This window comes from Tachypleus tridentatus, chromosome 13 (genome assembly GCF_004210375.1).
Source record: "Tachypleus tridentatus isolate NWPU-2018 chromosome 13, ASM421037v1, whole genome shotgun sequence".
NCBI classification, from domain to species: domain Eukaryota; kingdom Metazoa; phylum Arthropoda; class Merostomata; order Xiphosura; family Limulidae; genus Tachypleus; species Tachypleus tridentatus.
In genome coordinates this window covers 203,002,554-203,019,958 of record NC_134837.1, presented here as the reverse complement: position 1 = coordinate 203,019,958, position 17,405 = coordinate 203,002,554, and the positions used below count along the sequence as shown (strand labels likewise).

The 17,405-nt window shown below is 30.3% G+C and overlaps 1 protein-coding gene across 6 annotated transcripts; it reads right to left on the bottom strand.

Annotated features, from left to right (window-relative positions):
- Positions 1-414: 414 nt before the first annotated feature.
- tamo (PUB and ZnF_RBZ domain-containing protein tamozhennic) lies at positions 415-17,353 on the bottom strand. 6 transcript variants are annotated; one of them, XR_013021766.1, is made up of 7 exons: positions 17,255-17,353; positions 12,133-12,181; positions 11,146-11,490; positions 9,781-9,960; positions 6,727-8,460; positions 5,501-5,664; positions 415-1,540 (listed from the first exon to the last, which is right to left on the bottom strand). XR_013021766.1 is itself a non-coding variant. In XM_076482893.1 (7 exons), the coding sequence occupies exons 4-6, from the start codon at positions 11,476-11,478 to the stop codon at positions 6,754-6,756; spliced, it is 2,220 nt and encodes a 739-aa protein (XP_076339008.1). In that variant the 5' UTR covers positions 11,479-11,490; positions 12,133-12,181; positions 13,556-13,664; positions 17,255-17,290; the 3' UTR covers positions 415-1,540; positions 6,727-6,753. The 6 variants fall into 6 exon arrangements, 5 of the variants coding, with proteins under 5 accessions (XP_076339008.1, XP_076339005.1, XP_076339009.1 ...); XM_076482893.1 differs by lacking the exon at positions 5,501-5,664 and adding an exon at positions 13,556-13,664 and having other exon boundaries at positions 17,255-17,290; XM_076482890.1 differs by lacking the exon at positions 5,501-5,664.
- Positions 17,354-17,405: the final 52 nt, after the last annotated feature.

Genomic DNA, 17,405 nt, shown 5'->3' with positions numbered 1-17,405 from the left:
GTGGTACTTATACCTCAAGATATATTCATCGAAAATTATCAGATAAAAAGAATGTTTGTTTGTTTGTTTTGAAATTTTGCACAAAGCTACTCGAGGGCTATCTGTGCTAGCCGTCCCTAATTTAGCAGTGTAAGACTAGAGGGAAGGCAGCTAATCACCACCCACTCTTGGGCTACTCTTTTACCAATGAAGAGTGGGATTGACCGACACATTATAACGCCCCATGGCTGAAAGGGCGAGCATGTTTGGCGCGACTGGGATGCGAACCAGCGACCCTCAGATTACAAGCCGCACGCCTTAACACGCTTGGCCATGCCAGGCCCAATAAAAAGAATGCATTTTCCCTTCATATAGTGTGAAAGTGCCAGGGCTATTAATGCTCCATTTCTGATTTTATATTAAAAAAATGGATAATTGTAATAAAATGAATGTTTATTGAATATTAAACAAGTATTTATAAACAATCCACAAGATTCTTTACAGATTTTAAATATTCAAATAAAAGAAAGTCAACATTCATTATAATCTAGCAAGACTTGAACAACAGAAATAAAGTACCACGTTTACAGCATGCACACCTACCCTACAAAAAAGTAACCAAACTATAGGTTTATCATTAGAGGACCTTGCAAAGAGAATCACTTTGATCAATGTATGACCTGTTCTTGACATTTCCCTAGATGAGTTTCACTGTACAATATCAGGGGAATGTTATTCTGTAAATCATAAGACTTGTGCTGTGAATTTGGTATAGATTATGAATATTTTATTCTACAAAAATTTACAATTTACCACTCAAACAACTCCACCAGGAAGTAAAACATCATCAATAACTCTGGAATACAATAACATCTTTTATTCTTCACTCTTCATAAGCTAATTAATAATAATGCATACTGAAAAACAACATTTGTGGCCAAGACTTTTCCCATTCATGCAGTAAATACTAAACACTGAGAGTTGGTTAATATTCATATTTAGAATGTTAGTCTTAGCTGTGATTCCCTTAAAGTTATTTATCTGTCCAACCAAGTGATGGTTGCTCCAGTGTTATTTCTGGAAAGTTGCATTAAAGATTTAGACTTCAGAGTTTTTCAGTACTGTGTTTTAATAACTTTGGGACTTCCAATATAATAAACATAGATACTTGAAGGAAAACAATATCCAAACAGCAAAGTAAAAAATTTAAACAAATCACATTTCACTCATCATTTATAAATACATTTTCAAACAGTATAGTATGATGTACTCTTCTTGACAGCTTAAATTTAACTACAAGTTTTATATATGTATATTTACATAAGATTTTTTATTAAACTAGGATATACACAACAAAACTGTAAAAAAACACCATAATATCAACTGTGTGAGGTAACACAGGTTTCCCAAGTCACCATCATATTAGTAATTTATATGAAACTGTTTGCATGCGAGTGGTTCCTCTCTTCAGTTCCACAGCTAACATCAGTCTCTGAATCAGAAATCAGACTACATTCACAACTTGTTTCAACTGGTCAGTGATGTGGTTCCCTTCCCAGTTCTATATCAAGCAACAGTTAAATTATTACAATGAAATAATTTACAGGGTACACTTCAAATTTCCAAACCTCTTGACTTCATAAATGCATTTACAAAGGTTTTCTTAAAATAACATTTTTTGTAACAAGATATTTTTCTCTTTCCTTCTATTTTAATAATAACTCGAAGAAAACTGACAAAAAAAGATCTTCAAGTGTAAAAACTATGTTCAAGAAGTACAGGTTATCACAGTCACAATTAGAAGTAAAATATAAATGCATGTTTCTGCATGAATCAGAATACAAGACAACATGTCAGTACTGGACTTTTATTTTGGTTACTGATGTACATCAGCTAGCTAAAGCTTAGACAGTTTACAAGTAATGTTAACAATCCTGTAAATCAGTCTTAAAACACACAGTGACAACCACAAGAAATCGAATAATATTCTTTGATCCTATCACTAAAACTATCATTAACTTGAGGTGTAAAAGTGTGTAATGTAAGACCATTAAACCTTCAGTTAATCTCATAAAGAAGCAATTTAAAATGCACATTACATGATACATACAAGTACGAAACTATAATGCATGTTATCAACAACTTTAACTACACAAACTGTCTCATCTTTATTAAAATCATCTTTAAACTCAAACACCTAATAACAATTTAAGTAAAAACAATATGTGAAGAACTGGTATTGCAAGTAATGTGAGATTGACTCTCAACTTCAATAAAGCAATAAGATTTATAGACTTACTCAAGGGACACTAAGTAAGGAAGGGATATTTTAGTAAGAAATATGAGTTTTAGTAGTTAATATCACAGAATGCAATGAAAACTGCTGGATAGATTTAGTCTTTCAAGCAACTGGAAACTTCCTACCCTTGAACATCAAAGGCACAGATAAGAAACCTGATTCTTAACAACTTGTTAATTCTAATCATGCAAAGTGAATATCTTACCCAGACCTTTAACATGTTACTTTTATTATGACTAAAGTACAATGCACACAGCAGTATTTATGAATTAAGTACAAAAATATACATGTTCAAAGCTAAGTATTTCAATCAATCCATATTGCCTCTTTTCTAAAGATTATAGCACTCAAAGCCTTATTTGTAAATGAATTATTTTTCTTTCTCTTGTGAAATAAGAAAAATGCAATAATGGCCAGCCACTTTAACAGTACTTTAACATATACTATTAAGACAAAATTATTTCAAAACTACAAATTTAGTTAAATGTATTGAGCTCTTTTGCAGTGGTTCCAGCAAAACTTTTCAACAAAAGCAAAAATTTTTTAAAATGCCACTATAAATGTTTATTTATTTGCTAGAAAGCTCTCATCACTTTAGTATTCTGAAGACCTGACAAAACAGAAAAGATGACAATCATTGGAATATAAGAAGTGTTACATTGAGTGATGATGGTGCTGGGGCTAAAGATAAATAATTTTGATTCATTTCTAGAAAGACATACTAAAAAGTCACAGAAAAATGTTTGACAATTTGTGAAATGTTGTTTTGGAGATGAAGGCATATTCATAGCCATTATACACAAGCTTATAGATAAGCTAAAGAATACACTAATTAATCATGTTTTGTCAAAATAAAATAACTTGGGGAGTTTCCAACCAACAGAATACACTAGTTAATCAAGGTTTGTCAAAAATGAAAACAAAAATTGCACAAAGACAACAAAAACCTTATCAACTGAAAAATAAAACTACCTTTATTAAAAAAAAAGTTAAATTATTTTGACAAAATACAGACTATTTTATATATATATCATGAACTATACATGGATATTGTTTATAATGATGTGGAGTTGAAATACTTTACCATTTATTGCATATAGCTGTTTAGATTAGCTTTTGGATTGTTAGAATACTGCTATTCTAATTTTGAAACAGTACAAAATAGTTCACCTAAAATAATTCTCATAAAAACTGTGTCACAAAAAATAATAACAGCCTGATGGTAGTTGATGCAAGTGAATGAAATATAATTAAACAATAAAACCACAACAAAAGACATTTAAGTTTTGACATGGTAACAAAAACAGATTACTTCTGAAAAATAAGGCACATTAAGATTATTAGAAAAAGGTGTGGTGACAAAACAGATTACTTCTGATAAATAAAACAAATTAAGATTATTAGAAAAGGGATGTGGTAATAAAAACAGATTACTTCTGATAAATAAAGTAAATTAAGATTATTAGAAACAGGAGGTGGTAATAAAAACAGATTACTTCTGATAAATAAAGTAAATTAAAATTATTAAAAAAGGATGTAATAAAAACAGATTACTTTTGACAAAAACAGATTACTTCTGATAAAGTAAATTAAGATTATTAGAAAAAGGTGTGGTGACAAAAACAGATTACTTCTGATAAATAAAACAAATTAAGATTATTAGAAAAATGATAAAAACAGATTACTTCTGATATATAAAGTAAAGTAAGATTATTAGGAAAAGGACACGGTAATAAGAACAGATTACTTCTGACAAACAAAACAAATTAAGATTATTAAAAAAAACATTGGTTCTGATAAAAAACAGATTAGATTCTGATAAATAAAGTAAAAAAAGATTATTAAATAAAGTAAAAAGGTTGTGGTGAACATGGTAATAAGAACAGATTACTTCTGATAAATAAAGTAAATTAAGATTATTAGGAAAAGAACATGGTAATAAGAACAGATTACTTCTGACAAATAAAACAAATTAAGATTATTAGGAAAAGGGCATGGTAACAAAAACAATTACTTCTGACAAGTAAAACAAATTAAGATTATTAGTAAAAGACATGGTAATAAAAACATCACTTCTGACAAATAAAACAAATTAAATTAAGATTATTAGAAAAAGGCATGGTAATAAGAACAGATTACTTCTGATAAATAAAGTAAATTAAGATTATTAGGAAAAGAACATGGTAATAAGAACAGATTACTTCTGATAAATAAAGTAAATTAAGATTATTAGGAAAAGAACATGGTAATAAGAACAGATTACTTCTGACAAGTAAAACAAATTAAGATTATTAGAAAAAGACATGGTAATAAAAACCACTTCTGACAAATAAAACAAATTAAGATTATTAGAAAAAGACGTGGTAATAAAAACAGATTACTTCTGATAAATAAAGTAAATTAAGATTATTAGGAAAAGATGTGGCAATGAAACCAGATTACTTCTGACAAATAAAACAAATTAAGATTATTAGAAAAAGATGTGGTAATAAAAACAGATACTTCTGACAAATAAAACAAATTAAGATTATTAGAAAAAAAGGATGTTGTCAAAAACAGACTGACTGGCACATGAAACACCACATGCATCATATAAATCTTAATGACAAAATATCAGTGAAATGTAAATAATCCTGAGTAAACATAAGGAAAAAGAATAATTGTAACTGAAAAATGAAATAAAATAACACAAGACATGCAGATTATCTTACAAAACATGCTGATTACGATCAAAAGGTTAATGTTACACAAGCTCAGAGATTGAAAGACTAGAAACATAATAACAGATGAACCACATGCATAACGTCAGAAGACAGCTATGTAAAGATTAATCCATACATGAACAGTGTCAAATAGTGTTTACAATTGGTAAAGTATACATCTAACAAAAGCTTTATAATTATTTGCAATATTTGGGGCAGATGCCCTTTATCAGTTAGTTTAAATCACTATTTTTAACATGGTTTATACTGCCTGATAATATTATACAAAATTCTTGAATGGCTTTGTGCATAAGAATCGTGTATATGCAGATCAGCTCCAGGATATTACAGTTTAACTCAAATACTGCGTTATTTCTTGATGAGTTTCTGGGACTGACGTTGAAAACATGAATCATCTTCAGCTGGAGTATAAATGGTTATAACAAGATTAACAAAACAAAATGGCTAGTTTAACAACCGTATGAAAGCATGTGAAATTGGTGGTGGATATTCTGATCACCTTGTATGAATTTTTCCCTTGGAGTTGGTGGTAACAAGTATATTTATGTAGATATACAACTACACAGGCCTTGAATGTTAACTCCCAATACTATGATACCCTATCATTGTCTTCTGAACACACACCATTTACTTTAACAATCTTCTGGCATGATGCATAAAACTCTAGATTAAGAGAAAAAGCATGACGGTAGATTAACAGTTAAACAAAGACCACTTAATTAAATTCAGTTTGATGAAAGTCAATAGAAACATGTTAGAATATGAAACAGACTTATCTGTTTGATAGTTAAGTATCAGAAAACAATTCAACTATTGATTTCTAGATGACACACACTGTTTTCTTCATGATGGAAAATTTATTTGTTTACTGTTAACAACTAACTCAGAAGTTGAGACATGTATGATCTGAATGATACTTATACAAACTAACACAGGTTATTGTTATGTTTTTATTCACAGAGTTTGTATTGTATTTATCTACAGACTTGCACATACTAATCTGGTTGTCATATAACTACAATACTTAAATATTCAATACATCGTTTGAATATCACACACCAACATATTTATTGTTTGGATATTCCTTAACCATATTGATAATGCTGTTTAAATATTGAGTTTTCTTAAGAAAACAAAAGCTTTGACTGGATTAAGTCATGTTTATTATGTTACAAGTTACACATTTGAAATTTAAATCCATTATAAAGAGAACATGCAAGTTTTCAAATCCAGAAACCACAGCCAAGGGAACGAGCTTGGAGAAATCAGCTGTGGATTTATAATCTTTACATACATACTAAACCAAAAGAAACTTTAGTTTTTAATCTAGTCAATTTTGTTTGTATAATATGGTTTCATAAGTATCCTTCAAGATTAGTTGGATTAGAAAAATATCATAATAGTGAACACTTTCACTTTTTGAAAGATAATACACAAGTAACATCAGATATTTATTTCAATATTTAAAAATTGACATTAATACCAATTCTCAAATTACTTTTAAACTTATTGTAAATAGCCTTTAAATTTCAATACTTGTTCAATTCTTATTTGTGATATGATGGAATTGAGTCACTGAAAAATCATTTCTTTATGAGGTTCATGTACACTTCTCTTTAATATGTCAAATAGAAACAACAGTCTGTGAGCTAGTACAGTATCTACAATACTAAAATATATCAAAGAAACTAACTGCAGTTACAAGTAGGAAGAAGATTAACTAACCTCTGGTGACTGAACTGTAGAAGTAATTTAAATGTAAGTAGGACAATCTTCGAGGTAAGTATCACAAACAGAACAGTATTCTGCATTCATTTCGTTTACAAGAGTGCAGAGAGGGCATTCTCGTCCTCCACTTACCAAAGGAGTGGATTCAGCCCCTCGAAACTTGCTACGGCTACAGATTTCACAGATATCTTTTTCAGACGGGTTGAGATATGTACAAGCTTGACATGACCACTTTTTGGTCTTAATGGAAGTTTCTTTGTTACTGGCTGTTTTCTTCAAATATATAATTTCATTTTCTTCCATTTTAACTCCTGATGGAACCACCAACCCAGCAGGATGCAACAACTGGTCACCAGTTTCAGTAGTAGTTTGTATAGGGTTATCTGGCTGTACATTGTCATACAAGCTGTTTCTCTTCTGTTGATCCATACATCTGTCTTGACCACGTGAGGAATTACTACCAGATATGTTACCTTCCCTTCTTTTGATTTCTCTTCCTGAACGATAGTCATCTTTCTGCCCATCTCTCATAGAAACATTACCACATACTGTGTTTTCTCCATTTCTAGAACTACTATCCTTAGGAATCTTTTGGTTAGACACATTACCATAATTTTGATGGGGAATACTAAAAATCTGTTGTAACATCTGATTCTCACCTTTAGGTAAGTTCTCAATTTTCTCACTAGATGTGTCAACAATAGTTTGTTTGTCTTTATCCCACAATTTATCAACTTTCCGACCTGGAAAATTTTCAGAATTGTGGAAATCTTTTTTATAAGGCAAGAGAACTTGTGCATCCGAGGCGTCATTCAGTTGGAGAGGTTCTTGACTTTCTTGTGGCTCAACTGTCAGATCCATCAATGAATCTAGAAGCTCTGATGTGGGAACAGATGGTCTGTCATAGTCAGTATATATATTTTCTGATCTATTGACTGTATGTGGTGTATTAGCAGTTGTAAATATACTTTTATGTTGATCTTGCCCTTGTCTAAGTTGTGAGGATCCATTCTGTCCTAGATCTTCATAAAACGGTCTCTCTAGGATCAATCTATGGCTAGGAACAGGTGTAGGGAGGTAACAGAGGTGACAGGAACAATGATGAACAGGACCATAAGGATAGCTAACACCAGGATGAAGACCCGGAAAATGAGACGTAGGATAAATTACGGGGCCTGAATTCCAGTGTCCAGGCGTGGAAAGCAAATCCCAAGAATCATGGTTTTGCTCAAGAGAAATATTATGAGAATAGCCACACACTTGGTTTTGTGGTACTTGAGTAGCCCGACTTACACGTGGGTAAAAGTTACTTACACTACAGTCATTGAAACTTCCCAAAGTTTGTCTTCCAGGACTTCGTGCTACATGTCCATCAACACATAAGAAATTATCCTGTGGGCCATCTGACCATGACCGTGAATGAGTTTTCAGAGAAGTACTTTTAGATAAAAGTGTATCAGGTTTTTCATATGCCTGAGAGTTGCCTATATCTACAAGTATTCCAGTTTGTGGGGATGACTCAGAATCACAAGTTTTAGTGCCTCTTTTCCTTACATGATCCAAACTAGATAACTGATGATGGTTCTTGCTGCTTCTTTGACTGGACAGTTTTAACTGTTGCAAGATACGCACACACTCTGCAACTCCAGCTACATAGTTCTCTCTAATCTTGTATATCTCGTTCCATGTACATTCAGCCATCCTCAGACTCTCGTAAACTTCAACCATGATCTGGTTTTAAAAGAAATGGTACTTTACTAATAATCACTGTTCAATTAATCTGAAACATCTCTTGATAGACAGGCCTGCCTATTTCAGAGTTTAATACTTTAATTTTTACCATTAACATGACAAAACTTCAAGGAGAATTTATTTTCAGATTTATTTTCAGCACAAAAAAAATTCTGAATATAAAAATTACCACAATAATTCTTTCCTTAAAACAGCTCATAAATTATACACACACCCACACACACATATAACAACAAAACATTCATTACAGAAAATTGGTTTCAACAGAGAGTTGTGTATCTGGTATCTAGCTCATTCATTCATTATATTGGATATTAATATCTATTTGACAGCCAATTAGTTAGAATTTTTTATACTTTCCATGAATGGTATGATGTAAAAAATACTACAGGTACTAGTAGGCATTAAGTTAAAAAAACAAAGAAACACACTAAAAGCAGATTAATTAATAACAATATTAATGTGAAATAGTACAGAAAATCATAAATAGGATATTTTTACATAGGTTACAAAAATCGTTCCACTTAGTTGTCAATACTATTTTTGTGTTTGTGTACACAAGTCCTTTAATTTGCACATTTCCAAAGCTTTCTAGTGACAAAAACTGCGTATTAAACGTAAAGTGAATTGAAATAATTTTAACAGGGCAACTGAATTTCACAGTGTTTAACCAATATTTAATATTTAGCATGTGAATCTGAACCTATCTTCTTAGTCAACACAATGTGAAACACAACCACCAAAAACAGAATGAACTCAACACAACGTGAAACACAACCACCAAAAACAGAATGAACTCAGCACAATCTGAAACACAACCACCAAAAACAGAATGAACTCAGCACAATCTGAAACACATCCACCAAAAACAGAATGACTCAGCACAATCTAAAAACCACCACCAAAAACAGAACGATGGCAGGGTTTGTCCACATGTAACTGTCAATACACTGAATAAAACTTTGCTTGAAAATAAGACTGGCCTTTCCAAAATCTTATTTTTAAATGAAAGATTTGTTGTAATTTACTATTACTGAAGCATGCATAAATCCCAAATGTTAGTTCATAAAACATGAAACATTTTTAAACAATACTTTATTGATTTAGCAGCTCCACAGAGTATGTTTAACATTACAAGAACACGATTTCTAATTACAAATCAAAAGAATCCTTTTACTTCACTGAAGGCTTTATAGCGATGTAACTTTTAATGTTTAAGATTTCTCATTATTTACAAATGCTAGCACAGTAAAATATATTTCCTTTGGTTACATTTTTAGATCACTTTAACTTGCTTACCTGGCACTCAACGAAAGCAATCAAACAATCGAGAGCAATGTGACTAAGCTGGTCTGGGTCGACAGGTCCCTGTAGAAACAGAACACCGTCTTCTGCTTGACTGTAACCCATCAGCAAGAAAAAAACCTCAGCACCCGGCAATTGCCTTTGTACTAAGTGACGGTAGAACCCACTAAATAACTGATAAATTACATAAATTAACTAATTTTGCACAGTTCAAAACCTCCATAGATTAACTTTATTTACTTGTATGATATACACTAACTTAGTTCTCTAAAAAAAAACAAATTAGTGAATACACACAATATGCAATTATAATACTAAATTCTTTAATTAACCGTGGAAACACCCCCCAATTAAACATTCTAACTCATTGGTAATAACATTTCAACATTCTTATTCACATAGAGCAAAAACTGATAACACAATTTATCTATAACAAATATCAATTTAAAGAAAGTTTGTATTTTACGATGACAAGAAACACACTTGAAATAAAAATGAATCTCATCCTCAAAATATAAACTTTATTTTTAATTTGTTAGAGAGAAGAGTACATAAAAAATAAAGAAATTAAAGAAAACTTAGCAAAAAAAATTTTAAACATATGTATAGGTATGTTTGTTTCAGCTTATGTTCATTTCAGATCTACAAGTCAGACAAACAGTATACCAATAAACACTGAACTGTTGTTGTTTGACATGTTTGTTTCAGCTTATGTTCATTTCAGATCAACAAGCCACAAAACTATTATTGTTCCATGTATGTCTACCATTATAAAAGATTATTATAGTGAATATTTGATTCAACTTAAAGCAATATATTAAGAAGTAAACTTCAAATTTTTTATTGCTGCCTTCATAATTTTCTCATTGAGAAATCTTAAAACAAGCCTGAATCACAAACAATATTCATATTTTTACTACGTCTTAAATTACTGTATGTTTCAATTATTTTAGTTTGTTATATGATACTTACAATTTACAGTCACTTAACCTGTATAGTTAAATGATTCATTTGTGATTTATGGATTAAAAAGAATTTTCCTGATTTACAAAAAAATGTAAGGCTAAAGAAAGTGTAGATATTACTTACATGGTGAATCTATGTTTAACAAGAGTGAGTTTACTGTAGAGGTATCTGTGAATTATTACCTTCTTTGTTGTACAATAAATAGTGCATTTGTAATCATTTGTTAAAGAAATATTGAACAAAAGCAATAAGCTACCCATGAAACCCGGGAAAGTAAAAAATAAAGAAAAAAAATCAAATGGTCTTGTGACACTGTACTAATCACTAGCTTTGAACTGTAGACTATTTGGTAACCAGAGAGGTAACGTCATGCATGTGTAGAAATTTACATACCTTAATAACTTTGTACTCTCGTCTCCATGGATGGATCAACAAATTAGTGGCATATTTTTCCAAGGCCTGGAAAGCTAAGGCAGCCTTATAGCCACTAAAGTTAGGGTTTGATATCACACTGTGGTGGAAAACTTTATCAAACTCTGGAAATGTGAACTTCTCATCATAAGGTGCTAGGGACAAAAACTCTGCAATTGCAGCTTCAAGATTTCTCCTTTTCTCTAGTTTATCAGGTGTCTCCTCTTGATTCAAGTATGCTAGGTGAGTTTGGGCTATTTGTTGTTTTAAAGACTGATGCTTGGATGATGTTATATACAGATTTGGATGTGACATCCTCCAACATTGCTACAAATATTTTAAGTAGCACATCAATAGTATACAAAAGATACACATTATCAATCTTACAAATTATTCATAAATATTAATTACATCAGTCTCAAACTTCTACGAGTTAGTTAAGAAAGCAGCATTATCTCTACAACCGTTTCTCACACACTGAAGCTACTATTTGATGTATTGTAAGCATGTCAGTACTTGTATACTGATAGACACTACTATAAAACACCAGTATGTCAGTACTTGTACACTGAGATACTATCGTAGAACACCAGTATGTCAGACTTTTATATTGATAGACACTACTGTAAAACACTAGTATGTCAATCTTTCAGTAATAATTAAGAATAGCAACATTCTACATGATCAAAATACATACAATTGTAATTAATAAAATAAACATTTCTTTCTTTAATCACAAATAAAAAGCAATTTTGTTATAAATCAACCACAAAAGTAAATATGTTTTTACAAACTGTTCACAGTACTGTACAAAACCAATAAACTATTAACAAACCCTCACTAATCCCTCAAACTAAACTCACGGAATTTAACCTTGAACTACAACGTTAAGAGTGAACAAAAGTATTGTTGTGTTCGGGGTTTGTTCAATATACAAAAGGCTATGTTTGTTTTCAGCAGTAAACTTACTTTAGGAGTTGTAGAAGCAAGTCAGTGTTGTAAACTCACTTTCCCAGACCTATCAAGAAAACAACAATAATAATAACTCAGCAATATTAAATACATAAGTACTAATGTAGGTATATACAGAGACTTAAGTAATATACCAAATATCAACTGACCTGTAGGTACACAAACATACTTCAGCAATATATCAGATATCAACTAACATGTAGGTACACATACATACTTCAGTAATATCAAGTATCAACTAGCATGTAGGTACACATACATACTTCAGTAATATCAAGTATCAACTAGCATGTAGGTACACACATACAGACTTCAGTAATATATCAAATATCAACTAACATGTAGGTACACGTACATACTTCAGTAATATATCAAATATCAACTGACCTTTAGGGACACACATACATACTTCAGTAATATATCAAATATCAACTGACCCGTAGGGACACACATACAGACTTCAGTAATATGTCAAATATCAACTGACCTGTAGGTACACATACATACTTCAGTAATATATCAAATATCAACTGACCCGTAGGGACACACATACAGACTTCAGTAATATGTCAAATATCAACTGACCTGTAGGTACACAAACATACTTCAGCAATATATCAAATATCAACTGACCTGTAGGTACACATACATACTTCAGTAATATATCAAATATCAACTGACCTGTAGGTACAAACATACAGACTACAGTAATATATCAAATATCAACTGACATGTAGGCACACATACAAATATCAACCCATAGTTTGTGCTAGAATTTCAGATGCATAAAAGTTAGCATATGAATCTATATGTAATAATTAGTTTTTCTCTTTTTAGGATATTTTTAATATTTTTTCATATGTTGAAATATGAGTTCCAATCAAAGTGATGTGACAGAATGTTTTTTATAGAGCATGACTCATCACTGGATCCCGTGAAAGACAATGTGTTAGAAACGTCCAAAAACGACAGTGTTTAAATTCATTACAGCCATCAAAATTACCATTGTAGGACAAATAAATTATCATAATTCATGACTTAATAATTTAAAGTACAAATTAATTTTCTACATTTTAGTTTTTGTAAAAATGTCAAAAGGAACACATAACTATTCTAAGGTTTATTCCTCCTAATGTTGTCTTTAAAATGTCCAAGTTACTAATAGCTACATTCAGTAAATGACTTGTAATATACCAATATATGAGATCATTTTTGAAAACACACTAAAAGAAGCAAATTTCTTGTAGCAGCTTTGAGAAGTGGAATCACAGTAATTACTTTAAATACATTACAGTAGATTGGTTAAGAATTATATTAAACAACAAACTTCAAACCTATATCACTGTAAATATTGTAATCCAGTTCCAGTTAATGTAAGACCTAATGCTAAATTAGATTATTATATTCAATGCTCCTTTACATCAAAGCTTGCCTCCCACACATAAAACTAACAATGCACTATGATGTGATTGTATATGTACACAACAGATGGCACCACATTCTAGTTTCTTCCTCTACCCAAAACTTTTCTGGAATAGAAAGAAATGGTTACCAAATATCAAAGCATAAAACCTACAAGTACAGTGTACATTACACCTGTAATTCTTATTAAACAAGCATAACGATTAATTTGAAATATATCACACTTTTTACTCGTTCTTCAATCCTTAGATAATGTATATAACAATATATAATGAAAGACACTGGAATTCCACAATGATAAATTTAAGTTTTACGAGTTCCAATTAGTATAGATATTTCTTCTCACATTTAAGATGTATTTACTTCCTAATGAAACACTACTATTCAACATAAAGTGTTGGTAGCTTAGACTTGATAAAATTCTCTGGATGTTAAATTGTAAGCTGTTCTTAGTCATTTCTAAAAATGTATGCTTCACTTCTTGTCTTTTTTAAACCAGTAAAAAGTCTCAAAGAAGGATAAGAATTATGAAATGTTTCTTTATCAGATGTGTAATAAACCTTAACTGTGACGTATGAAGTAAACGAGTACTTCTTTGATTTCAACATGTTCTATGGCACAAGGATACTAAACATAAGTTCCATTCTTCAGCATACATAAAAATGACTGAAACAGATATAGAATTATTACTCACCAATTTGATTGTTTTAGTTTCTAGGTTTATTTTCCATCACAATTATGGACAGGTTCACTACAACTTTTGAGTTAATGTTTTGTTCTTTCATTGGTTTTGACTGCTATACTTGCTATAGAACTTATTTTATCAGAGATCAACAAAATAATGTAATTGTTCTTTAAAAATTCCAAATACTCTGTAACTTAATAGTACTTTATATACAAGCTTTTGCAGGTTATATATGGGAACAAGTCACAAATTTTGTAGCACATTTTGAGACCTTGCTTGAGTATTTCAATAGTGTCTTCCAGTAATCACACTTTTACCTCCAACATATTTCTAAGACAAAATATTTTTGTTGTCATATAACCTTATCATAAAACTGTTGTTTTAATTTAAATAACACATTCATCTTCACTTGCATTAAAATTTGTAAAAAGACCTGGAGAGGTTTATTTGGTTAGTGCTAACATTTTCATCGTTACTGTTAGATGTATAATTATTTCTCATGCACATTCTGAAAACTGTATTTAATATCTTATTTTCTGTTTGCTACATCACATTACTTTTTTCATTATTAATATACTTGTCTATACTGTATTCATATTAATACATTATACTTACCTATATTGTATTCATAAACACAGTTATAAACACCCATCACAATCTTATGCGTAACAAAACTTACAGTTAGAAACAGTCATTCCAGGCTTTTCTAAAATAAAAACTAAAGCTGTAAACAACCATGAAAGGTTTAGCCATAATAAAAACTAAAACTATAAACAGCCATTATAAGCTTATCCATAATAACATTTAGTTATGAACAGTCACCCCAGGTTATCCACAATAAAATTAGTTACAAAAGCCATAACAAGCTTATCCATAATAAAATTAGTAACAAAAGCCATCACAAGCTTATCCACAATGAAAACTGTAAATTCACCACAGGCTTATCCATAATAAAAATTAAATTATAAACAGCCATCACAAACTTAACCATAATAATAAAAAGAACAAAAAAAAAATTATAAACACTGTCAAGTTTGCCTATAATAAAACTAGAAATGGCTATGGTATAAAATTATCATCAATTTTTGTAACAAGAAAAATTGTTAAAACCAAAAACAATATTCATGTACTTGCTGTTACTATGTATAATGGGATATAAATAATTCTGACATCTGTAATAAAAATAAGCTAACTTTTGTACTTACCATGTATTTATATGTGTACTATTTTGTATGCAAATACCGTATAAAAAATTTGAAAAACTATAGTAGAGTATAAGAAAAAAACACTTATACATACTGTTGTCCCTTTTATAAGGCTAATACACAAAAAATAAAATGATTAAGCCAGAAAGGCATGCCTTACTTTACACAAACTTATTTCAAAAACAATGTAATCTCACATTAGAAAACAATTCACTCTAAACAAATCTTGTCACTAAATTAACTACCACATCATTTTCTGCTCCTCTTAATTAATAACATCAGAAAAAGCATTTCACTGGTTCCTAAAACATCTCTAATGGAGAAGTAAAAAATCATTTTTGTCTATATAGTTAACTGGATCAGAATTCAGAAAAATGTTAATCTAGTGCAGAGAGAACGTGTATGTGTGTGCGAACTGAATGTATAACACTACAAAACTATAAACATTACAAATTCACAATTAATTAGAGTTTGGTTTGCATTGTACCTTTCAAAGACTTGATGGTCTTTATTAACAGAATTTCATTCTAATAAAATTTTGCAGACAAATTCATATTAAACTAAAAAATAAATCATAGGAGGAGCTTCAGAATAAGTACATTATTAAAAGGTAACATTCCTTTTCAACCCATAAATCGTATAATATGATAATCATAAAAGGATCAAAGTAAGGACTAAAGATGCTTTTTCTGTTGTTGTCATGATACATGTGGACCAACAAAAAGTCTGGTCTAACCTCACAAATGTTCTATACTTCATACTGTATCTTATCACAATATACATTCATTGAATCATTTTATATCTCAATATTCAAAGATGTTTTTATTTCAAGAATATGATTTATAATCACCTAAAATAGAGAAAAAAATGTGATTTTCCATTCATACAGCTCCTTAAAAATAAATACTCTATCAACTGAACTACCACTATGGTAGAACTTTTAAAACTCACTAAGCCCAAGTGAATAACTATCAACCTAGTTCATTACACTCCTCACAATTTAAAGCATTACACTTTCTGTAAATTAAGGAACATTAGAATCCTAGCCACAGCTGACAAACATGATGCAGTGTTTTCTCACTTTCATATTTCTGAATGGTAAATCAAAATTAGAACTATAAAAGATGAATAATCTTAACTCTAATTAAAATTTACTCTCCGACATAAATCTGAAGAACACAACACAAAGAATAATAAACTCAATAATAGGCAGCTCATCCCGTATACAACGGTACCCCACCCACTCTTTCAAATATTGCATTTACTATCAAAATCTTATGAAACATATTATTATTATCCATATATTTTCGAAATATAAACAAAATTTCAATAAATTATATTATCTTTATTTCTAATATGAATTCCGAGTATTAAGCGTGACTATGATTCACGAACATTACCCAAATTTGTTGACCATGTCAATAAATAGGCCTACGTTATTCTACTAGTACAACTACTTGTGGTTTCTGTACTATACAATACAGGATAAAATTTCACCTGCTCTAAGTAATTGACAGTGAAAATTAGAAAATCCTGAACGACTAACTTTTCACTCCGAAACACAAATTTCGCTTGTTATAATATGTATTTCAGTGATTTCATTTCACCAAATTACGAAACACAAAAATATCTTGGTAAGTAAACAGTTAATTTCCATAACTTAAGGCTTTAAACTTTAAAATTAGACTGTTAACCTTACGACATCATATTATAGTTTATACATTTGTATTCGTGAGAAATCATCATAGGAAATAAATGAGTTTTAATTTGTCAGTCTCAAACTTAAATTAAAGTACATAATCCTAACCTTCAGTGAATCAATCCTTTCTCAAAACACTACTTCTACGATTCTTCAACCAAATAAGGTAGGAAGAGAAATAAACGTAGTTCACCACCAGGGTAAGATTGTATACTATTCATTGGATCAGGGAGGCTTGTTTTAAATTTCGCTAATATTT